Raw genomic sequence first — 25,576 nt, 5'->3', positions numbered from 1 at the left:
ATAATTTGCATCTGCTAACCCCAAACTCCCAATCCTTCCCTTCCCCACCCCACCTCCCCCTTGGCAACCACAAGTCTCTTCTCTGTGTCTGTGATTCTGTTTCTGTTTCATAGAAGTTCATTTGTGGCATATTTTAGATTTCATCTGTAAGTGATATCATATGGTATTTATCTTTCTCTTTCTGACTTACTTTACGTAGTATGATAATCTCTAGGTCCATCCATGTTGCTGCAAATGGCATTATTTCATTCTTTTTTATGGCTGAGTAATATTCCATTGTGTATATATACCACATCTTCTTTATCCATTCATCTGTGGTTGGACATTTAGGTTGTTTCCTAGTCTTGGCTATTGTGAATAGTGCTGCTATGAAAATAGGGATGCATGTATCTTTTTGAATTACATTTTTGTCCAGATATATGCTCAAGAGTGGGATTGCTGGATCATATGGCACCTCTACTTTTAGTTTTTTAAGAAACCTCTATACTGTTCTCCATAGTGGTTGTACTAATTTACGTTCCCACCAACAGCGTAGGAGGGTCCCCTTTTCTCCATACCCTCTCTGACATTTGTTCTTTGTAGACTTCTTAACGATGGCCATTCTGACCGGCGTGAGGTATGTTGTATCTTATTGTTATTGCACAAATTAATGACTTTGATTTTTATTTTTCTAAATTAGTATAGGCAGTGTCTACGTAAGCTGTGGCAATTTATCACATTTATTTTTTTTCATTCTGTTAAGTCAGTAATATCTGTTCAGTGAGACTACTCTTTTTATATTTTATAACTCTATTACTCCTACTCTAGTCGTAATGTATATTTGTGCTGCATTTTCATTTCTGCAACTACAACAGCAGGATGTATCAGTGTGACACTAGTAAAATAAATGAATTCATCTTTCAAATGACTCAGTTTGTGAAAGTCCTAACAAGTAAAATGAACAAATGAATTTCTTTGTTGCATCTATCCTTTGATAAAATGGTTGCTTCAGGCTCTACTATAAATACATAAATACAAAATGAGGAAAGCTGGCTATCTTTTTTGAAAGGACCTTTCCTGGATCTTGGCTTTATACTTTAAATATTATTGCTTATGTTATCCTCAGTTCATTCCTTGAATTTTTATCATACACTTGTTGTTCGTAAGTTATGGTTTTCGTTGCCAGTATTCCTGTAAAAAAGGATTTCAACTTTATTTATCTGGTCTCTAACACATGAGGTCAGTCTTTATCCAAGAAAGATATTAGGAGACACTGCTTTCAAGCTCTTTTTGACTTTCAGATTCATTCACACTGTGTTGTAACAGAAATTTTATTTAAGGATCAGTGTGAATCTGCTTCATTCAATCTTGTGGTTTATACATAAATGCATAGTTATATCAGGCACGGATGGGGTCACATCTCTAAATTGACAGAATAGACTACCTGAATTAGAGAAACCAGATCTGGGGCTTAATGAGAATATGTTATAATGAAACTTAATGAGGAGATACACTACTGAGGGAAAGAAAGTAAGCAGATCTCATTTATTAATAAAGTTTTTTATTGTAAAGTTAATTTACAATGTGTTAGTTTCAGGTGTACAGCAAAGTGATTCAGTTATCATTTATTAATTTAAAATAAACATTTACTGAGAATTACAGAGTTAGAGTCCAGTTAATTTGAAAACATATTCAATTGATTAAAACATTGACAGTTATATTCACTTAATAGTTTTGAACATTTATAAAATATTTAATGGTGTTTTATTATCAACTAATTCAGCTATCTTATTTAAACAGTATTTTCACTGCCCCTGGGCAGGTCCTGTGGCTAACAGGAAATGCCTGCATATGTACATATTATATATTCATTTATACACAAACACAGTACATACCCACACTGTGCCCATCATTAATCATAGAGAATCCAAATAATCAGATTTTTCTTTACAATTTTGTTTAACATTGTGCAGTGTTTATAACGATGGCCTAAGGGGCTCCTGAATACTGAGGGGAAGATAAATTATGTTGCATCTTTATTGGAGTCATATTCTTTGAAAACAGGGAATTCATTTCCATGGTAACTCTCTATTAGTCAAAAGTTATCTATGTAACAGCAGAGGTGTGTTCTAAAATTTTATCTTGGAACCTCAGTATTTAACCAGAATTTGGGTCTACATAATATTACTCATTATTTTCCATAATAATTTTTGGAATAGAGTTTGGTTTGATATCCCTCTTCTCTTGGCACACTGGCTCAATAATAGAGTCCAATAGCATCTATTGACTAAAGGCAGTTGAGCTCTTCGTATGTTTGCTCTCCAGCCCAGAGGTATCACAGGTATTTACACAAAAGCTGTTGATCACAGTGTACTTACAAAACCATCAGGAACATAGCTGCTTCCCCTACTGTAGACTTCCTTTCAATTGATTGTATCCCAGTGGGATGATTGGCCTTGGCCTTCAACATTCTTTTCCAAGAAAAATGGTGCCTACTGTAACTTTCTGTTATATTCATTAGTGGAAATGCTTGGTTATTATGTTTGATCAGTGGTACTTTTCAACATGCAATTGGCTATCAATTTTTGATCTTTAAAAATGAAACAATACCTCTGTGCCTGAGAAAGCAGAAAGCAGCTCAGGATACTTTTACAGCTTTCTTCTAGCTCAAAGGAGAAGTTTATTAGCACCCTGGGTTTCTCAGACAAGGTGTGGAGAATGCTCTGGCAGTTATTTCTTTTTCTGGGTTGTGATAATGAACTCTCATTATATTGACTACTTCTTTTCATTTTGGAATCTGGCTCCCCCTTCCCCTTTCTTTCCTTTTGCTTTGTGTTGGTCCTAGGTCTGTTTGCCCTCACATCCTTTCTTCTCTCTAAGCATGCTCTTCTATATCATAGGAGGCTTCCCCCTGCAGGCTGCATTTAGTGGGAGGCAGGAAGGAAAAGGGAAGGAGACAGTCTGGTATTTCTCAACCTCCCTGTCTGTCTCAGGTAGCATTTTCTGGCAACAGCTTCATCTCCATGGTTCCAGCCCTGGACAGACCTCCTGCAGCCCCAGCTTGTATTGGAAGACCAGGCCTGTGGCCATGAACACTGAGTCTTCTTTCTGTCTCTCTAGCCTTAGGGTGCTTGTGGCCTCCTGCTGCTGCTAAATCTGTGGCTTACATTAGTCTCTCCAGTTTGTCTTTTCACCTTCTACTTCATCAGAATAACCACTTTCCTTAATGAAATTCCCTTTGTGTAATTTAATAAATGCTTATGGTGGTTTCTGTTTTCCTGGTTAGATCCTAATACATATTCCTTTTTGTGTCATTCAGGGTTTCTTATGCGAGAGCACATCTAAGAGAATAGAAGTGATATTTATTTCCCCTTAGAGAATCTTGTAACAATGGGGATCAAGCACAAAGCAGAGAATTGTGCATAATATAACATTTTGATTAGACTTGACCATTCCTTAGACACTCTCTAGCCATACCTTGGTCTTGGATCTAGAATAGCTATAACTAGAGAGGTAGAGGAAGCTAGCTGTGTGGTAATTAGGAATAATGAAGCAACAAGGCTGTGGTGATTCCCAAGAATAGGATAGAGGGCTAGGTGCTTAATTATAAAAGAATATGTTTTATACATGCCCCTAGAAAGAGTAAAATTTAAATGTTTCTCAGTGCTATAATGTATAATGTCAACTCACAGAGGCAAATGTAAAGAAAAATATTTGACTAAATAAGTTAATTGCTGTGAACTAGTTATTTGAGTTATCGATTATTACTTACCAGTTAATTTAAGTTATATCTTGGATGGTTTTGACTGACAATTAAAAAGTAACAGGCTATCATTTCAGTATTTCTGTTTATTTTTTAATTTTCAAAAATCTTGGTCATGCTTTTTGTTGATGTGAGAAGGTATAAGTGACCCAAAGTACATAATATTAAAGTAAATCATAAATTTTGATATTTAAAGTTAGCTGTATACTAGATAGTTATTTATTTATTTTTTTTTTTTTTTTTTTTTTTTTTTTTTTTTTTTTGTGGTACACGGGCCTCTCACTGTTGTGGCCTCTCCCGTTGCGGAGCACAGGCTCAGCGACCATGGCTCACGAACCCAGCCGCTCTGCGGCATGTGGGATCTTCCCGGACCGGGGCACGAACCCTTGTCCCCTGCATCGGCAGGCGGATTCTCAACCACTGCGCCACCAGGGAAGCCCCTAGATAGTTATTTAAAATTTCATTTCAATTAGTTGAAGCTTTTCAACTCGTAAATGGAAGAAACTGGTTGAGAGAACAGAATTAGTTCTTTGTATCAGAAAGTAATGCTTTAATATATAAATCAAAGTATTATATAATTTTTACACTTCATTTTTGAAAAATTTGCATTTTATAATAATAATGTAGTTTCATGTTCTGTGTTACTTAAAATCAAGGAAAACTTCATAAAGACCTTCTTTCTGAGTGCTATTTCTTATTGGTGACTGATATACTGCCTATAGAATAGTCATTAACCTAGAATTTTAGATCATTTACTTCCAGCTTTTAACATTGAGTGTGATTTGTCAATTCCAAATTTAAATACATTGTAAACCAAATGCTGTTGCTTCTTCGAACTGCTTTTGTAGGACAAAGGTAAAACTAAGTAAAACAAATGGGACCTGATTCAGTGTTTTGTAGAGTTCCTGATTTGGATTTTCAGAATGAATCCTTACATGCTCTTTCAAAAGTTTGAGTTTTCTGGGCTTCCCTGGTGGCGCAGTGGTTGAGAGTCTGCCTGCCGATATAGAGGGAGCGGGTTCGTGCCCTGGTCCGGGAGGATCCCGCGTGCCACGCGGCGGCTGGGCCTGTGGGCCATGGCCGCTTGGGCCTGTGCGTCCGGAGCCTGTGCTCCACGACGGGAGGGGCCACAGCGGTGAGAGGCCCGCATACCGCAAAAAAAAATTTTTTTTTAAAGTTTGAGTTTTCTAAGATTTTTCTCACCTGCAAAGTGTTTATTATTATAGGTGATTGTTGCACTTACGTAATATCAAGTACAATGCCAGAAATGAAGATTGTGGAAGAAATAGTATTTTTTCCAAACGTGCATCCTGATTTTTTTCTTTCTCACTAGTAAGGGTGATCTGATTGATTCATTTTTAGATTGTTAATACCAGATTTGTCTTCCAACTAGAAGGGGTATTTGAGGCTTTATTTGGAGACTTCAGGAGGGAGGTTCGGGGGGCAGAGTTATATATACGTTTTGGAATGTTTCTTCTCATAAAAATGGCTTGGCGATTGAGAGAAGTGAAAGCTAATGGATGCCTAGGTTAGCTGTTTTCTTCCTGAATGACTCAGGGCGCTCCAGACCTATGGGGTAAGCCTCAGAGAGAAGCTGCAGGTGTCTACTGAAGGGGCCTCATGCTGTTCCTCTGTGAACAGTGCCTGGTCACAGATTAGCAAGACTAATGTCTGAAATTAAGTTTTGGGCCCCTTTCACTCTGAACTTTGACTTTAGTCTCAGGCTCAGAAATGAGAGTGTAAGCCCAAGAGATTTTCCATGTGAAGGTGAATATTCTAAACCAGAAAGAAAGAAGTCAGTTGCATATTCTAAACCAGAAAGAAAGAAATTAAATGTACTTCATTTTAGAGAGTAGGTATATCATTTCTGTAACATTTTTTGAATGCCAGAAAATGACAATATATGCCAGAGTATTTTTAATTAAAAATCATTAATGTCATTTCTTTGTTTTTCAGTTTCATACATTTAGAAATAAAGAATGGAATAATTTGGCTGTTTGACTTTAATAGTATTATATCAAGAGGTCAATGTACAGGTCACTTGGCTTAGATATGATAAGGTTTTGTCTTGGGCTAATGGCATTTAAGTTATTTTACTACTTTTAAAGATAAGGTCGTAAAACTTTTATATGGAATATATTTCCAAAACTTTTGACACATTGAAGTGTGACAAGTGGATTCAGGTGACTGAAATGGGTTCAAAATTCCATGGATAGTCTTTTTTAAAAAAAACAGATCTGTGAACTTGGTATGAGGAAATGAAAGAGAAGTATACAACCAGTCCAATTAGACAAAGTAATCTTTACTTGCTTGGTTCACATTTGATGTAATTTACCCTTAATTTATTTAAGTTTTGATTTTTTTCTTATATAAGTCAAACAGTATGAATGTTTTATTTTTTAACTGAGGAGAAATTCTTTTTCTTAGCTCCTGCTAGGTAAAAAAGTGACAGGGCTGCTTAGTGCTGCTAACTTTAAGTGCTGTTTGTAGTTTGTTATGAGCTCTAGAAATCTTCTATGGAGAAAAGAAAGGGATTTGGTAGAAAGAAGTCCCAGAAAAAAGTCAATTAGAGACTGTGCTGCCTGCCAGAGTAGGAAGAGGAGCGGAGCATCCATTCTGATTTGGTGTATGAAGAAAACAGGAATCCAATTAACAAATGCACATTTCTGCAGCAGAAGACAGTGATTAAAATTTTTGGTGAACTACTCAGAATTCCTGCCACACACATCAAAACTCTGAAAACTTACAGAGACTGTTTAAATATTCTTCATTTTAAGAACAAACATGAAAATAGAGAACAGATTATGCTTCTTGTTCTAAAATGATCTTTAATTGTGTAGAGTGAGAATGTTGTTTTTTATTATTTAATGCTTATGTATTAGTGAAGTTTATGTTCAAATATATCACTTTTAGAAACATGTAGCTTCAGAGCTGCAGATCCTGCATTCGATGTAGTTAAAAGAACGGATACCTGGTTTACGGAAACCTAGGTACATGAAATTATTTTTAATGTTTTGTTCTTGATTTTAAATTTACTCATTCAGCAATCAGCATTTAATAATTTCATTTGATGCACCTAGTACTGTGTGAAGCACTGGTGACACAAAAGTGAATAAGATATGGTCACTGACCTGCGTTAACTTGCCTTAGACTCTAGTGGGAGAAACATATACTTAATTAGACTAAATTATAAAGCAGTGTGTTTAAGGCCGTGGTGGGAGAATGAACAGCATCAGTGGGTGTACAGAGGGCAGAGTCTCTTACTCCGACGGTGGGCATCCTGGGGGGTTTTACAGAGGATGTGTACTGGAGCTGTGAAGGCTGAATTATGCTTTGACAGGAAATGAAGCCAGCCTTGTAACTGCTCCAGGCGGCTTGGGACAATATTGCTGCTAATGCTTTTTTTTTTTTTTAGAATCATGCTAGTCCACTATGTATTACTTTTTATTACTCTGGGTATGTATGCCCACAAAGTAGTTTAATCGATTAATTAATAATTTTTTTTACTCACTATAAATTGAAAGGCTAGTATGATTGTACCTAGCTAACCTAATGAATTTTGCACATTTATATATAATTAATACTTTAATATATTGAATTTAGAAGTGTAAATGCTACCTGTATGCTGATGAGGCCCACATTTATTTGACATCTCTCCTCGGATATCTAACAGGCATCTCAGATATAGTATATTCAGAACCAAAGTCTCTCCCTACCTGTCCCCAAAGCATCTTAGTTAATTGCAGTAATACCTTCCAGTTGCTCAAACCAAAACCTTGGAATTATCCCTGATTCTTATTTTTCTCTTGTGCTCCATAACTAATTTGTCAAAAAATTCTATTGATTCTAATTTCAAATATATCCAGAATCTGATCACTTTATACTACCTCCAGCTGCTGTCCCCGTGGCCCAGGTCACTGATGTTGCTTGACTAGATTAATTCATTACAGCTTCTCTGCTTCTACCATTGCTCCTAGTCTAGCTAGACTCACACAGAAGCTAGAATAATCATTTAAAAATGTAACTTAGGGCTTCCCTGGTGGTGCAGTGGTTGAGAATACGCCTGCCAATGCAGGGGACATGGGTTCGTGCCCCGGTCCGGCAAGATCCCACATGCCGCGGAGCGGCTGGGCCCGTGAGCCATGGCTGCTGAGCCTGCGTGTCCGGACCCTGTGCTCCGCAACGGGAGAGGCCACAACAGTGAGAGGCCCGCATACCACCAAAAAAAAATGTAACTTAGATCCTGTCACATACCTGCTTAAAACCCACCAAATTCCCAGATTCCTTAGAGCAGAATCTAAAATCCTTACTTTGGCATACAAGGCCTCATACAGTCTTCCCTTCTTTGCCCCCCTTTTTGGCCATGTCTCTAATTAGCTTTCCTTCTATTTACTCTGCTCCATAACCTCTGGCTCCTTACTAATCCTCCAAAATGCTAGACCAGTTCCTATCTCAGGGCCTTTGCAGTAATTCTTGTCCCAGGCATCAGCATGGTTTTGTTTGCTCCCTCACCTCCTTCAAACTTGTGCCCATATATCTTTTCAATGAGATCATTCTTGACTGCTTCTTTAAAATTACACTCCATCTTTCTTCTCCCCACTGCCTTGCCTTGCTTTATTTTTTTCTCTATAGTACTTAACACCTTTTTTTTTTTTTCGAGGTACGCGGGCCTCTCGCTGTTGTGGCCGCTCCCGTTGCGGAGCACAGGCTCCGGACGCGCAGGCTCAGCGGCCATGGCTCACGGGCCCAGCCGCTCCGCGGCATGTGGGATCTTCCCGGACCGGGTCACGAACCCACGTCCCCTGCATCAGCAGGCGGACTCCCAACCACTGCGCCATCAGGGAAGTCCTATGTTCTTTTTTGAGTGATTGAAGAGGCTGAGCTTTTTAAATTATTTTTACACTTTCAGTAACTGGATTTAAATATCAATTGCTCTGCACTAGGGAAGTGGTTCCTTGTCCAGGCTGGGATCAACTGGGTATCTTTTTCAGAAATAGGAATGGTTAGCCTTACCCCAAGCCAATTAAATCAGAACCTCTAAGGATGGGACCTGGTCATTAGTGTTTTTTAAAAGTTTCCCCATATGATCCTAATGTGCAGCCAAGGTTACAGCCACATGCTCAGGAACATTTAAATAAGTATGAATGAATGAATGAAAGTGCACCACAACTACTGCACCAGAGATGCAGATTTGGACCAGCTCAAGCATTAGGATTGGATGTCAGATGTTTGCAATGAGAGCTTGGTCCTGAGCAGCACAGCGGCAGGGAGGGCTGGTGGGGGAGGAGGAAGGGAAGGGGAAGGGGAAGGTGAGTAGATGGAGAAAACAAAGTGGGGACTCCCAAGTAGCTGTAGCAGGAAGGAAAGTTTGTTCCCCTGGTCCCTTGGCAGCTGTTGCCAATTGACGATTTCTGTCTAAAAGGCATAGTTCTGTTGTGGGCTGCCTAGTTAGTAATTTGTGTTAAGGCGGTTATATTATATTTCTAAGACTCACTAATTTTTCCTCTCTCTGAAGTAATCAGGAAGTGAGCTCAGTTTTAAATAATGAATACAGGTCTCTGAGCACAGTGAGAATAACTTCTCAAAACTTGGAGAAAGAGATTTGAGCTATTTTAACTTAAGATGTCAGGGAATAGTAGGTATGGAGAGTGGAACGGCCTTGATTCGCAAGCTCTGGGATTCCCTTCTGCAGTTGAAATGTTTTTGTTTCCTGAAGGTTTCAGAGAAGGTGGGAGATGTGATCAGAGTTATTTAAGGAATATTTATCTGACTGGTTATGTGGCAAGAAGGAGTTGGAATGTATAGCTCTGAAGAGAAGCAGTGAGTAAAGTGTCCTAGAAAGCAAAACAGAGCATGAATAAAATGGTGAAAGATGTCAGATCCAGTAGGAGAATGGCAGAACCAACCAGGCCTTGGATTTGGAAATAAAGCAGAGACAGCAGCCCATTGTGATTAAGAAGGCAGTGGTTGGAAGGAACACATAGAGAAGGAGCCAGAGAATTAACGTGGTAGCTACTGTGGATATGATAAACATTCCAGACCCTGGAAGTCCTATTTTCATGGTTAGAATTAGAAATTTTTATTGTCTCTGCCAGGCTCTCAGGCTATTGAAAAGCTTTCAGTTATACCCTGAGTGTCTCAGTTCTGTGAAGTGCTGGGAAGGATTTGCCTGATGTCCTAAATGTGACTTATCTAGCTTTTATTACTCTGTCCATACTTGAGTACCAGCCTTAACCAAACTGAGGTTCAGCCTAGCTGATGAGCAGAAGGGATGCCCCTCGCTCTCTCCTTTGTCCAACCAAGTTCTTCTCTAAATGTAGATTACAGAACCTGTCGAGGTGCGGAAGCCTTCCTGTGCTCAGGGACAGACATTCCCTTTCTGCCCGTTTCCATTCCCAGCAGTCTCAGTTTCTTTACTATTATTTTTAGTCTTGCCATGCACAACCCATACTATAGCCCCCTCCCTTTCTCCTTGTATCTCCCTCCCTGTCCTTAATAGGTGGCTCTCCCCACTTTCTTATAAATGCCTTTCTCTGACCCCTCTGTCTCCCTGTGCTTTTGGTCTCTCCCATGATCCCCATCTTGGCAGCCTGACAGGTGATTGGCAGGTGAGTGTGTGTTGTTGATCTGAGGCCCCAGCAGCCTGTCTTAACACTTGACTTTGCTCCCTAAAGATTACAACCAATTGCTTTGAAACTCAGTCCCAATGAAGCCAACATCCACAGGGCTGGCAAGAAGTAATTTAGGTACTAGTTGACATTTGAACATATTTAACTATACAGAAGTTTTTATTCTTTTCAAAAATTATCACCTCCAACTGGCTTCACTTAAATTATCCTCGTTAGCCTGAAACAGTGGAACATCCCTGCTGCCTTTGCCAAGGTACTGTGAGTCCTCTTATGCTGCTTCATCCCCTTTGGTCAACCTGCATAATTGAGGATCTTGTTTCATTTTTTACTTTTCCAGAGTCTTAACAAAATTTGGAAGCTATTTGAGGTCTTTTTATAATCCTGCAAGTCTCTGTTTCCTAGGTAACATTTTAGTGTCTCATTTTATTCTTAAGTACATACACAGCCATACAATCATTGACTAATTTTAGCCTTTAACCTGAATTGGCTATAAGTAATATTTTTTCACAATAAAAGCAGTATTAAACTGAAAGTTGATTACCTGCATTCTACATTCTGACTTGAACTTCTTTTAAAATACCTTACTAAGCTGTTTAAAAATTGGAAAGAAGCATTTAAAAGATCCTGGTGGTATGGCTTTGCTTATTCAAATCCTCTGTGATTTGTGTAACCCAAGACTACCAGTGAATTTGTAAGGGAAAGTAAGTTTAATTAAAATGTCAGTTTCCTAAATGTAATTATTTGTTTATGAAGGATTATTTTAGGTAGCTTTTTATGAAGCGCTGGAGGGCACTATTATGAAATTCCCATAGCAAGGGAGGGAATATGATGAATTTGACAGAGCTGTTTGTGGGGTTCTGAATAAAAATGCCACATCCCATAGAGGTGCTCCGTATGTGTCTTATAATGATGCCAGTTACCAGGAATTAGCCTCCTGGAACTGGCTTTGGATACTGTCATATTTCAAGTTGAACTGGCCAGTATGGTCATAGGGAAGGTGACACAAGTGTAGTCAGTGACTGTCAGCTCATGAAAAATGAGGCTTAATTGATTCCGAGGGCAAAACACTCTTCAAGATCTCAATAGAAAGCTGGCATGTGAGAGCCAAGTAAACCTGTTTTCTCATGTTTGAGTCTGTGCTCCATTGGAAGAGAAAGAATGCTCCATTTATGGACAATAAATACAGGGCAGTATCAGCCACAAGTGGCCCAGTGTCATCATCTGACCCACCTTGAACTGATGAATGGGCATGGATGCAGGATTTCTGAAAGCTCAGGAGTCAATGAACTAGAATTAGAATTTTATCACATGTAGATAGTTTCTGGAATTGTTACTTCTTGCTATTCCATTAGTTCTAGAAAATATCTTCGGGTTTTCCTAAGTCTGAAAAATAGTTTATATTTGCCATTGACTCTCTGCCTATTATCGACACTTTAATAAGTTATTCAAACCTCTTTGGTCCTCAGTTACCTTCCCTAATGTGAGGGGACTGATCTGGCACAAATAAAGTTTTCTTTCCTACAGAACTTTATTTTATCCTCCCACTGGGTACTGGTGGAGGAAGTGATTTTTTTTTATTGTGATAAAACGTACATAACAAAAGTTTACCTTTTTAACCATTTTTAAGTGTACAGTTCAGCTGTGTTAAGTACATTCACAGTGTTGTGATGAGATATTTTACAGTGAAGGAAGCTAAGAGATAAAGTCATAATTCACATAGAAACTTTGTGCCAGAAGCTATGCTAGAACCCAGAATATGCATGTGTAGGAGATATTTATGTGGCTGGATAGAATTTTTATGATTTTCATCTTTGTAGTGAGTATAATACAGTATAATTGGAAAAATAAAGTGATGCTGTATATGTATTATATGTGGCTATATTTAATAACAGTTCACATATGCGTATGGTTACATGTAGCAAAATTCATCCTTAACATTCATAGGTTTAATAGTCATGCTTCAAAATATTTTCTAGTAGCTCTGTGAATCCATTTCGTGTATTTCTGATTTGGCTGTGGTACAGACATGAGGCTGCTGTCAGGACATGAGCTCAGCAAGCTGCCCAGTACCTGCAACTCACAGAGGCTACTTCATTCTTTACATGTTCCCGGAACAGTAGTGATGAAAATTTTGGGCGTGTTGGGATCAAAAATACCCTGTAAAGAAAGCTAACTATAAAAATAATGTGGCTTAGGGCTTCCCTGGTGGCGCAGTGGTTGGGAGCCCGCCTGCCGATGCAGGGGACGCGGGTCCGTGCCCCGGTCTGGGGGGAATCCCGCATGCCGCAGAGCGGCTGGGCCCGTGAGCCAGGGCCACTGAGCCTGCGCGTCCGGAGCCTGCGCTCCGTGACGGGAGAGACCACAGCAGTGAGAAGCCCATGTAACGCAAAAAAAAAAAAATAATAATGTGGCTTAAGAAAATGGTGATTTTTTTAATTGAGGTAAGGTTGACAATATTATATTAGTTTATGGTATACAAGAGTGATTCAAAATTTTTATAGATTATACTCCATTTATAGTCATAAGAAATGGTGATTTTTATATAGAAAATAGAAATACAGGGCACATTACTGAGGGGAACATTAAGAGGGATATCAAACTTAACAGTGATTCTGATCCTTGACATGTATAAGTTCATCTTTGCTTAATCAAGAATAAGAAAACTTGACCAGTGAAACCATTTTAGCTACTAGTTTAGCTCCAATGCAAAATCTTGTGAAAAATAAAAGTTTAGTGAAAGTGAAAAGACAGTTACCTTGTGGTATTAAGATATGTATAGGAAATATGTGACTGTTCTCAGAATATGAATTGAAAGCCAGGAGCTATGCAAACATTTTCATAAAGCATTTCCATTAAAGTCATCTTTCCATGATTGAAGACTGGTTTGAGAAATTTAGTTCCCCAATGTGGAGCTAATAAGAGTGACCACATCAGAGTTGCTTGTCTTCCCAGGAAGTGTTTTCTTGGCCACTGAAGATACACCTAGGGAGAAGGCTGAATAGAGCAAGCATCTCCCTCTAAGCTTTTGTGAACATATGTATCTAAAGAAGGGCAGTGAGCCTCAGAGTTTAAAGTGGCTAAGGACATTCCCTTTGTCTTAAGAGAAACCTGACTTCTCTTCAAGTATACAGAGTCCCCTGTAGCCCTTCTGTATTGATTTTCTACTGCTGTACAACAAATTACCATAGACTTAGCATCTTAAAACCACATATACCATATGCTAACACATATATATGGAATCTAAGAAAAAAATGTCATGAAGAGACTAGGGGTAGGACTGGAATAAAACACAGACCTACTAGACCAGGATATGGGGATCCTGCTTGAGGATATGGGGAGGGGGAAGGGTAAGCTGTGACGAAGTGAGAGAGTGGCATGGACATATATACACTACCAAACGTAGGGTGGATAGCTAGTGGGAAGCAGCCGCATGGCACAGGGAGATCACCTAGGTGGTTTGTGTCCACCTAGAGGGGTGGGATAGGGAGGGTGGGAGGGAGGGAGACGCAAGAGGGAAGAGATATGGGAACATATGTATATGTATAACTGATTCATTTTGTTGTAAAGCAGAAACTAACACACCATTGTAAAGCAATTGTACTCCAATAAAGATGTTAAAAAAAAAACCACACACATATATTTATCATCTTACTTTATCCATGGGTCAGAAGTCCAGATGCTGCAACTTGGTTTTTCCAGGGTCTCACAAGGTAACAATCAAGGTGTCAGTTGGGGTTGCATCTCTTTCTAGAGTTTAGATCCTCTTACAAGCTCATGTAGTTGTTGGAAGAATTCAGTTCCTTGTGGTTATAGGACTGAGGTCCGCATTTTCTTTCTAGCCGTCAGTCAGGGACTGCTCTCAGCTCCTAGAGGCCTCTTGAGGGTCTTAGCCATGTGGTCTTCTCACAGGGCCTTTCACAGTCCCCCTCACAACGTGGTTGCTCACTTCTCCGAGGCCAGTGGGAGAATCTCTCTGACCTCTAGACCCTCTGTCAGAGCTCAACTGATTAGGTCAGGCCCATCCAGGATACTGTCTTTTGATTAACTCAGTGTTTAATTGGTCAGGGATCTTAATTATAGCTGCAAAATCCTTTTACTTTTCCTTAATAAGGTCCTGCCCACACTCAAGGTCAGGGATTATATTAGGTCATGGGTCCTTGAGGTCATTTTAGAATTTTACCTACCATACCAGTTTATTTTCTCACGGTTGTTTCTCAGGGTCAGAAAGTGGAGGCAGGATCCTCTCTGCTCTCCACGGCTGCTTCCAGACCATTACTCTTCCAACACTTGTGAAAAATAACAACAAATATAACTAACAAAATATCAAGACTTTGAGACTTGTTCCATTTGGCATTACCATTGTCTCTCCTGTTTTATTGCAGTCTTCTCTGTACTCCTTGTGTCTCCTGCTCCTTCATAAAAGACATGGGTACCGGCCTCACAACCTTGTACTTTGCCCCAAGCCTAGCTGTTATTCTGGATGATTTCTGTTTCCATCACCACATGGAGATACATCAGGAGTTGGGAGGGAAGAAAGCATAGCAAGGAGCATGTGCATCAGCCCTTTGATTCTTTAAATGACTTTAGTGATGTCTGAAAGATTATTAGAAACTTATTTTGCTATCTGTTTTGTATTTTATATAGTCTTTTGGTTATTGTTCCTTTAGGTACTTCAAAACATTTTTGTGGTTTTGTTTAATACCAGCCTACCTTATTTATGGTAGGTAGAGAGGTAAAGGATAGGAATCAGGTGCCATGTTTGGGGTATAAAGCTAGAGCCCAGGCAGCCCACCTATGGGCTCTGGGCATGGTGTTGGCTATAGCTCTCAGACAGTGGAGTGAGGAGACCCTTGAGGAAGGGGAAACAGCGAGTCAGCCCAGGTTCTGACTGGTCAACTGTATGAAGCTGCTGAGACAGCCAGAGTAGTCTGTTGTTTTGTTTGTTTGTTTTTGTTTCTTGTTTTGTTTGTTTAACAAAGGTGAGTCTGTTCCCTTTCGTTATGCTTTGGTTGCCAAGTACCAACCATGTTCTGATGTTGGTAAAGCCTCAGTCCATGGTAACTTGAGGAAGAACTTCGTCCAACCCATTTCTTCTTTCCTGGTCCTGCCTCCGTTCTCTCGTGTTGTCCTGAGTCCCACACTGGACGGCGACTTCTTGGAACATCTGACCTGAGAGGCCGATTGCAGAGAGGTTTTCCTGAATCTCGTGCTGAAGGCTCAGAATTCAGCCTTAGTGACAGAGGCTTGCTGTCTCAACTAGAAAGCGTTCCCTACTGTTGTGGACCTTTTCGCATTTCACCCTCTTAGCCATCCCTGTTTCTCTCCGTAGCCCTGCAGCCTGCATCAGAGCAGTGGGCAGGGACTCTGCATGAAGCCTCTCTGTGAGCTGAGGTGGGGAGGAGGGTGTGTGTGCTGCCTGGCAGACCCAGTTCTCCACAGCTGCTCTGTCCAACACTGTAGCCACTGGCCACAGATATAAAAAGTAAATGTAAACCAAACAACATTAAATAAGATTTAAAAATTCAGGTCCTTCCTCACACTAGTCACGTCTCAAGTGCTCAGTAGCCACGTGTGACTAGTGGTTACTATATTCGACAGCAGAATTAGAGAACACTTCCATCACTGCAGAAAGTTCTCTGGGATGGTTTTTTGTTAGAGTGTTTCTTTCCCTTTTGTCCTACAGCAGCAGCAATACCAGTGTCTTCTCTTCTCTTGGGGTCAAAACTCGCCTGACTCACTGCTCTGAGTTACGCCTGCAAGTCAGCTTCGTGCAGGAATTACCTCCTTCCACTACAGCAGGACTTGAGGGTGGCCTAGAGAAGACTGCCATGTCCTGCAGGGCTCCCTGTTGGTGCTGGAAAGGCCATGTACTAGTTTTCTATTGCTGTAACAAATTACCGCACACTTAGCACCTTAAAACAGCACAGATTTGTTATCTCATAGTTTATTAGATCACCACAGGTTTCATCAGACTAAAATCATCCACCTTGTATTCTTTTCTGGAAGATCGAGAGGAGAATCTGTTTTGTTGCTCCATCAGGTTTTTGAGGAAATTCCGTTCCCTAAGGTTGTAGGTCTGAAGTCCAGATTTCTTACTGGCTGTCAGCTTCAGAAGTTGCCCTTGACTCCTGGCCCTCTTCCTCCAGACACAAAGCCAGTAAAGGCAGGTTGAATCCCTTTCACAATTCAAATGTCCCCTACATCTTCCTCCTTTGCATCTCTCTGACTTTAGCTGGGAGAGGTTCTCTGCTTATAAGGACTCATGTGACTAGATTGGGCCTACCCTGGGTAGTCTCCTCATCTCAAAATCCGTAACTTTAATCACATCTGCAAAGTGTCTTTTGCCATATGAAGCAGCATATTAAGGCATAGATATCCTTGGGAGGGGTGTTATTTGGTCTACCACATGCTTCCAAATTAATTCTTTGCATGTTATTAAGCAAAAATAGCTTATTTGAGATACAGTTTATTTGAAGAGGTTAATTAAGATCCTACCATCTTTGTGTACATGATATTATTAATTTTCCTTGGAGACAACATCAGGGGAAGACAGGAAACATCAAGAAAGGAGTAGAGAAAGTAAACAAATAGGGAAGGTGGTACATGGAGAAAATCTTTACTTCTTAAACAATGTTTTATATTGCTTTTCACACAGTGGAACATACAACCCATAATACTGCAATTTGGAGTACATTGATAAAATATCACCAAGATATCTCTGAATTAACCACTTACTCATATTTTATCTTTTTTAAAAAAAGAGAAAACCTATGCAAAAGTGGCATTATAATCACGAAGATAAATATCTGAAATGGAACAATGTTAAAGAAAATAAGCCTATCAAATTGTGGGTAATTAATGTGAGAGATTTAACAGCTTTCCCATCTATTAGATTGCTAATTTTTTTGATTTTTATGATGCCTCAATAAATCTGTTTGATTCTAATGTTTGTTGCCATTCATTTGTTCATCGTAGATTTCTGACCTCATTTCTAATTTAGTATTAAAATGTTATGTAACCATTTAGTTTAATCAAATGATTCTAGACTGTTGTCTATTGTACAGTGATACTCTATAATAAACCATATTTATAGTTTTTGAGGATGAATATAGTAGTTATATTTCTCATCTTTCATTTTATTTATCTCATTAGCTAAGAAACCTTTCCAGCTTGGACCTACGTCATATCACTGAACTGGATAATGAAACCGTGATGGAAATCGTCAAGAGGTGCAAAAATCTAAGCTCTCTCAATCTCTGCCTGAACTGGATCATAAATGACAGGTAACCATTGTAACATCTTAAAAATACTTTTACATAGGGAAACATGTGCTCTATGTACCAAGTACTGATTATCTAATAAGGCATGTGTACTTTAAGGAAAATGTGATAAAGCTATGACTTTTAAAATAGATATGTTTAAGTTTTGAAAACCATTTAGAAGTATACTTTTAACCCATCCATTGCTTATATTTGCTACAAGGTTTGTATGTGCTAAGACTCAAATGTTTGCCTGAACAGTTATAATAATAGAAGTCGGTTGAATTTTTTCTTTGTCACCCATCCAAGACATATTGTTTATTTGTCACTTTAATATTTTTGCAACTTTTGTGTTGATTTTACCTTTCACTTAACAAGGAAAATGGTTCTGAGAAACTGTTTCAAACATTATGCATTCAGATCCTTTCTCAAGGATAATATTTTGTTTTCTGTATAAATAGAATTTGTTTTGAAAATGAGTCATGTGATGGACAGTTTAATATGTAGTGTAAAAATGTGTAAAATGGGTAGTTTTTAAAGTAAACAATGATAAACCAGTTTTTCTCTGAAATATTTAATGGAGGAAAAAAAAGATGCAAGAACCCTTGAAAATAGACTTCTTTATAATGAAAACAGCTGCAGAGTTAGCACTACTCTACTACTGCTGATTAGTTTAGGGTAGGTTCTTAAATATAAGTGTGAGATAAGATTCTTGCCCAGTAACTTTTCAAGAATAAATTTTTTTAAAAAGTTAGGCCACCAAAAATATTTTGCTTTCAAAATAGAAAGCACTATTTCAGCTATAATTAGGACCTATTTAGATTTAAATATTTTTCACAAATTAGAGCAGAGGTTTTAATAAACCTTAATAGTTTGTGTCAGATAATGCTTTAAATTCAATACACTTCCCTCTTTCACTTTTAATTTCCTTTTATACTTTTAACAATAAAATCGTGTAGACTGCATTTTCCCCAAGTATGATAAATTCTAGTGACATTTTTATAAATTACCCTGCATTGCTCTTTAAATTATGTGATAGCTTTTGACTTAGCTCTTTCTTAGTAAAATTTTTCTTGAAAAATTTACTAATCCAGAATTGGTCCATGGTCATCATTTATAAAAGGTGTTTATTGTTTTTGAGTAACAGTCACTATGTGAGGTGGATCAAAATCTAAAGAAAATTGATGAATATTTTAAAAATTAAATTATTCTCTATAATCACAATTCGCCTACATAGCCAATTATGTGGCAACTTAAAAATAATCTTTTAAGTATTTTTCATAATAACTAATAAAATAAAGTACATGAAAAACATCATCCTGTGGTTTAGGTGTTTAGCATTAGCTTAATATTGAAGTAAACTCCTTGGTAATGCTTCAGGTTGAAAGGTGAAAACTATTTGTGCCACAATGTGGTTATGAAAACGATTGCCTTTCATTGCACAACAGTTTTCTATGTCCATGCATAGAAGACTCAGTACTTGGAGCCTACAGAGGTAAATTAGATGCAGTCCATATATGATTATAAGGGCTATCTGCTTGGTAAACATTTTGCTTAGGTTTGTATTATTTACACAGAGATATTCAGAGATTTCTCATCTTTTAGCTCTTCAAATGCTTATTTAGCCATAACTGGGTATTTACAAATGATAATGTGGGCAGCCCTCACCTTCTCTCTTTCTTAGGTTCCATCTACTCAAATCTCTTGCTATTTCAGTCAATTTTTTTCCTAATTATAATGGTTATTTGGTATTTGATCCTAAATACCTGTACTGTAGAGATTTATTTGCAAGGAATGAAAGTGTATTTTTATGTTTTTAATGGAAAAGTTTGGATTAATTGAGAAAAACATGCATTTTAATGAGGCTGAGCGGTAGAGTTTTAAAGATCAGACTCTTTTAGGTTTTAATTACACTGCTTGCACTTATCCTGTGTACTGTAATAGGAGTTTCAAACATTAAAACCCACTTTGTAGTATCATCTAAATTACTCAACTCATTGTTCTTGCCATACTCTATCACTAAGCTAAGTAATATTTGTAATTATATTGGTATAAATCTAGGACTTCCCATCAGACTTAATTATAATTTCAGCACTTAGCCGAAATGGGTTAGTAACCTTTCATATAGAGGACACTGGAATGCACTAATGCATTTAGCCTATCAATTAGCATCTGTTTTACATTTGTTCATTACTATTATCCTCTAGTAAATCAGGAGGCATTTATTAACCCGCTACTAAATACTTGGTGCTGTGTCTCAGACTGTAGAGCACTGAGTCCCTGCTGCTCTCAGAAGGTTTTCTCTTTAGGTGACATAAGACTTAATGAGTGAGATAACAGTGAGCCTTGTAAGGATAGAGGGGAGGAAGGTAACCTTTATTACCCAGGTAATTGATAGGCACTTTACATGTGTTCTCATTTAATCCTTTCAACATCTTTTGTCAGTGGAAGGTCACACTATTCCTATTAAATTTAGCCCATTTGTTTGACTTCTTTGGCTTTTCCAGTTGTATGTATTTTCCATCTTTGCTGCAGTAAAAACTGGATGGGGACAAAGGAGAAAAGCAAATGGCTAATGAGTCAATTTCCATTTCATAGCTAGGTTCACACACAATTGACATTTATATTTAACATTCTTAGTTTTTATTAGACTAATCTCATTATTTTCTTTCATAATAAAGTTACAATAGAACCTTTAGATACTATTTTAAACTTAATACCTGTGAAAAGGATCTATGTTTAATGCTGCTAGCTTTAATAAAGGATTCCTCACATGAAGATACACTTTGATACTCTTCCCAGATCTTTAGATATAAGATTTATGATGAATTTTAAAAGATTTTATCAATAAACTTTTTTTGAAGCTCAAAATTTTAAAATATTTAGTAATTGAAGGTCTTTACTGTTAAGCTCATGAAACCTTTTAGCTTTCTGTGGTTCTTGAATTGATCTGTGTGACTAAGACATGCTGTTCTTTATCTTTGTTTTCTAAAAGGACTTTTTGTGTTTAGAGAGTTAAACAGCATGATATTTTCTTGTATTCAGAAGGATGGTCTAGTAGTCATTTGACATTTACCATTGCTTTTGAATACAAATCAAATCCAAGTGGTTTATGAAAAGAGGACACTGACTATTTCTATCAATGATTTAAATTAAACATCTGGTTATTATGTCTCCTCTACTCTCTCTGACTGTAAGTTTATTGGAATGTTTACTTGTATTTGATATAAATCCTTTGTTATTTCACATTCAATTTGGTCTTCATTGTTTTTGTATGTTTGGTATAGAGTTCAGAAGCAGCGTGCTTTGGATGTAAAAAACAGATATATAAAAACATGAATGGTTCTGAGCATCTTTATAGTAATATGCCTATAATGGCTTTTTTTTTTTTGTCAAGAAGAATTAAGTGAAATCTAATTTATTTTAATAGATCTTTATGGAAGCTATTTTTAATATTTAAATTGGCTACCAAAGAGAGAATTAATCTCCCTAATTTCAATTTTTAACATTAGTCCTGAAAATAAAATTTGATCATATAATGCGTATACCCATTATCTAATATATGATTCTTTCATTGACAGTTGACCATGCTTGCTCATGAATTAGGAAAACAGTAGAAGATAACAATACAAGAGAAGTAAAGATTCTCTAGCATCCATCAGCCAAAGTCACAAAACAGCAAAAGTCAGGCTAGTTGTTAAAGCCAGTTATGCTGCCAACTAGTTGAACTTGCCTAGCTAGAGATTTATTCTTTGAATTTGCAGTTTAAAACAAAATTGGATGTATAAGTTTGTTGAACATGGATAACTAAGGATACCTTCTTTAAGGGGTTAATTTGCTGTATGAATCTTATATTTATGTAAAGGCAGCTGTTGCATCAGTGGACACTCTAAAATTTGAGGAGTTTTAAACCTGAGACTGTTGCAACCAGTTTCTTTCAAGTATAAAATAACGTTTACAATATGTTACTCTTTCACTTTATATGTACTTGTGTTTAGAATAGTAACTATAAATATCTTATCTTTAAGTAAAACTTTTGAATACCATCATTTTGAAATTGCAAACTGGTGGGCTCAGCTGAGTCTGGTCCACAAAGCTGTTTTGTTTGGCCTATACAATATTTAAAAAATTGAATCAGTTACCAACTTAAAAAAATTGGGGTAGTTCACATAAAAATTCTGAATTTTGGCCTTCTCTTGGGAAAGTTGCAAATCTAGCAACATTGGACCCACATTTTCTCATGTCAACAGTTCTTCCAGGATGAGTAATGGGCTTTTCTCGTTGGCCATTCTCCAATTTCTCCACTATTCCCACCCAGCATGACCTATTTTTTTATATTATCTACTTGTTCCTTACCCAGTCTACGAATTGAATTCTCCCTTATTGAAATCCAGAACGTAGAGATTTTTAGGTAAAGATTTCTTATTTTAAATCAAGTAGTTCTTTTTAAATTGAGTCTGATAACATATGTTAACAGATAATATAGAGTTGATTAGTTTACCTAAATTAGTTCTTCATTATTTTAGGCCTCAGAACTTTGGCCAACCTGTTGAAGTTACAGAGGGAGACAGAATTCAGTTTAAAATAAATTAAAACCTTTGATTTCATTGACTGCCTTCCAAAATGGAGAACTCACTCCCACTTAGTGTTCAAACGAGTGTTGTAAACGGTTTCCTGAATAATAAAGTTGAACTAGTTTACTAAATTAACTCCAACTTCAAGCCTGTGATTTAAAATGAATTTATTTGCAATGCTTAGTATTTGATTCACAATTCCTTTGTTTATAATATTAAGAAAAATCTTAAGACTATTCTTTCTCTTTTCTTTTTCTGTGCAAAGCCCTTTTTAGTCTTTTAGGTATACTGAGATTGAAGTTGTAGAGTGACAGATTACTCCACCACCCCTTTCAGGGAGACTGACAGCATCCTGGCTCATGTAAAACTCAATGAGGCTTTCTATAAAGATTTTTCTAACTCCCTTGATCTTCTATGGATGTTTATTCTGTTTCTTCTTTAAAATTTCCGTTGATTCAATAAAAAATGGTGACATTTAGAAATAAAGTTCAAAGAGGATTTGAGCAGGTGTTGGTGATATAAAATATTTGCTGAGTGCCCATTGTGTTTTATTTCCAAGAATTGTTTTGTGAACATATGCTATATATTGTATTTATAAGAGTTCGAGGATTGGGTGGATAATCTACCATCTTCCTGTGAATGTCACGTCACAGTGGACTTAGAATTTTATTTCATTTCAATCCCCTAATATTACTTAATTCTCCTAGAGACTGAGGTTTAAAGATTGCCCAAGGGGGACAAACCTATCCATTAAATCTAGCAGGCATGGTTGAATTTGAGTTGGAGAATATTTTGTTTTCTGTTAAAGTTAAGTGATCTGGAGGAGAGGAATACTTTTCACCTTGGAGTATTGAGTGTGAAGTTTGAACAATTTGCTCCTATAAAAGCATGAAAACTTGGACATAAAGAGGTGGTAAAAATAATGCTGCCCATAGAAGCAGCTCCATGGTGGTATTTAGAGCAGTGCTCTCCTGCCAGTGTAGAATGTTGAGCAGTCTATCTGCATACTTTTGGTGCCTAATAATGTGGTAGGGCTGGTTAGGTGGAGTTTTATTAAGCTGAATTTTAGTTATTTCCGTAATTTATTACGTAGTTTTGAGTATGTTCTATATCTATTCATATTTTTTAAAAAAGGATAAATATATTTTACTGAGTTCTAGGAGAGTTGCAGGGACAGAATGGAGCCTTTCTGAGCTAGTGACGCTTGTTTGAGGTTGGCTTATTATTGATACTCTCTTTTATAGTCACAGTTATTTGTAAAACCGTCCCTAGAAGAATAGTATGATATTGGGGTAACTACTATTCAGGCCCCCTAACCATCTTCAAAAATGATGTCTTAGGTGTCCTTCTATCCATTAGACCCTCTCTTTAAAACCATGATTGCCTTTTGTAGTGCCGCTGAGGTTGGAGGGTATAATATTTTCTCTCTTTTGTTTTTTAACCAGGATAATAACAACAGCTAATAATAGCTACCATTTATTACAATCTGCACCATACAGTGTGCTAAGTATTTACACCCTGTGTTTCATTTAATCTTTACAACAACCCTGAGGAAGAAATTAACCTCATTTTAAAATGAAGGAATTAAGGTCCAGAAAGGTTAGACTGCTCTCAACTAGTAAGTGGTGGAGCCAAGACTGGAACCCATTTTTCTGTGTTTAGACTGCTCTCAACTAGTAAGTGGTGGAGCCAAGACTGGAACCCATTTTTCTGTGTCTTCAAAGTCCAAGCTCTAACCACGAGGGGCTCACTGTCTCCCAGTACCTTATTCTGACTCAAACCTAATGACCTAATGTCCTGATTTGCTCAGGAGAGTCTCAGCCCATTCCTGTTGTTTTGGAATTCTGTCAGGGTTAGCACTTGCGCTGCCATTGCTCCTTTCTGTGTTCCAGATGTCCTGCTTTGGATGATAACTTATGTGGTCATCCTACCTCAGGCTATGCTTGATGATTCTGAACATCATTAGAGTATTACCTTCTCTTTTCCACATGGGGTATCTGAGAGGTAAAAGTTTTAGATAAGACCTGTAGATTTTATGAACATCTAATTTTGTGATAAAAAGCAATTTTTTCCCCAGCAACTCCATTTGTAAACACTCCTCATTTCTTACTAAGTTTCTTGAAGAAAAGTAGAAAGTATTGCTCGTTTTTGTGTCTTATACCACATCTAGCTCATACTTGATATTAAAAATAATTTCAAAATGAATTTTGAGTAGATATTTTATTTAAGCATGTGATGATACACATTTACTTTTACAAATATTTTATTATCTATAAATGCTCTCTGTCAGTTGTAACAAATTAATCGTTGCAGAGTGAAGGAGAATACTGGGTGGTATATACTTTGAGTGAGTTGTTACTGAGTTAAAAAGAAGGAAGTTAACTTCATTGAAGGTTTCAGTACCTTTGGTAAAAAAGTGACTGCCATAACTAATCTTTACAGTTTTCCTATCATATGTGATTTTTCAAATAGCTAATGATATTTTTCTACAGAAGGAGAAGTTTTTCTGATAAAGCGATTTGTGCATCTATCCTCAGATGAAATTCAAATTAAAGGTACTTTTTCATTGTTTGGTATGTAGTGCTGTTGGGTATCGGTTCTGATATTGGTTCTTTCATAATTCTAATTGCCGAATATCATTTTAAAGGACATATTAATTGATATATAACATCAGAGCATTTAACCTAGTACAGTCACTTGAAAGGAAATCTATATGAGATCGTCTTTATCTCTTCTATGTCAGCCTGCTTTGATTTTTAACTCCAATTCTGGAGATGGGATGGAAACTGGATTTGATGTGGATGAGCTTGTCTTATTGATTCTCCATGTTCACCTTTTGTCGTATAGAAAAACTCGAATTTTTATGATAGTTCCAACGTATAATGGTAATTTTTAATTTCTGCTTTGTCTTTGGCTCCTGGTGAGCAATAATGCATAAGTAAACATTTCTGCAAATAATAATAATTAACAGAGCTTTTATAGAATCCTATTATTGGTATTCCTGGATGTGCTATTCTAAATGCTGCCACCGATTTTGTGTTTTTAAGACAATATAAAGATGAGTAAATGTATATATTAAGCACTTAGTTTGTGGGATTAAAAAACTATGTCTTATGTGTTATGAATCAGAATTCATGATCAAATTATGGGAAAGAAGGGGACACAATGTATCAATATATGATGATGAATGCAATGCTGTATACTCATAAATTTGGAAGCTTCCTAACCTCAAAACCCATTTTAAAATTACCAACAATGAACAAAATCTTCACTTATTGATGAAAATGATAATAGTTTTTTGACTGTTCGGACAAATTTATGACTTCCTGCCCTCCCCCCCTTCCTCCCAGCTGTTGTCTTATTCTTAATCCC

The 25,576-nt window shown here is 37.3% G+C and overlaps 1 protein-coding gene across 2 annotated transcripts in view; it reads left to right on the top strand.

Moving 5' to 3' along the window:
* FBXL17 (F-box and leucine rich repeat protein 17) overlaps positions 1-25,576 on the top strand; it is a 489,758-nt gene that overhangs the window by 158,554 nt on the left and 305,628 nt on the right. For both annotated transcript variants that reach the window (XM_059063241.2, XM_067031421.1), the window contains exon 6: positions 17,524-17,654. In XM_059063241.2, the coding sequence (XP_058919224.1) occupies positions 17,524-17,654 (131 nt within the window). The remainder of the gene's footprint in view (positions 1-17,523; positions 17,655-25,576) is intronic.

The sequence above is a fragment of the Kogia breviceps genome, chromosome 4, assembly GCF_026419965.1.
Source record: "Kogia breviceps isolate mKogBre1 chromosome 4, mKogBre1 haplotype 1, whole genome shotgun sequence".
Classification (NCBI taxonomy): domain Eukaryota; kingdom Metazoa; phylum Chordata; class Mammalia; order Artiodactyla; family Physeteridae; genus Kogia; species Kogia breviceps.
This window is presented reverse-complemented; position numbering and strand designations above follow the sequence as displayed.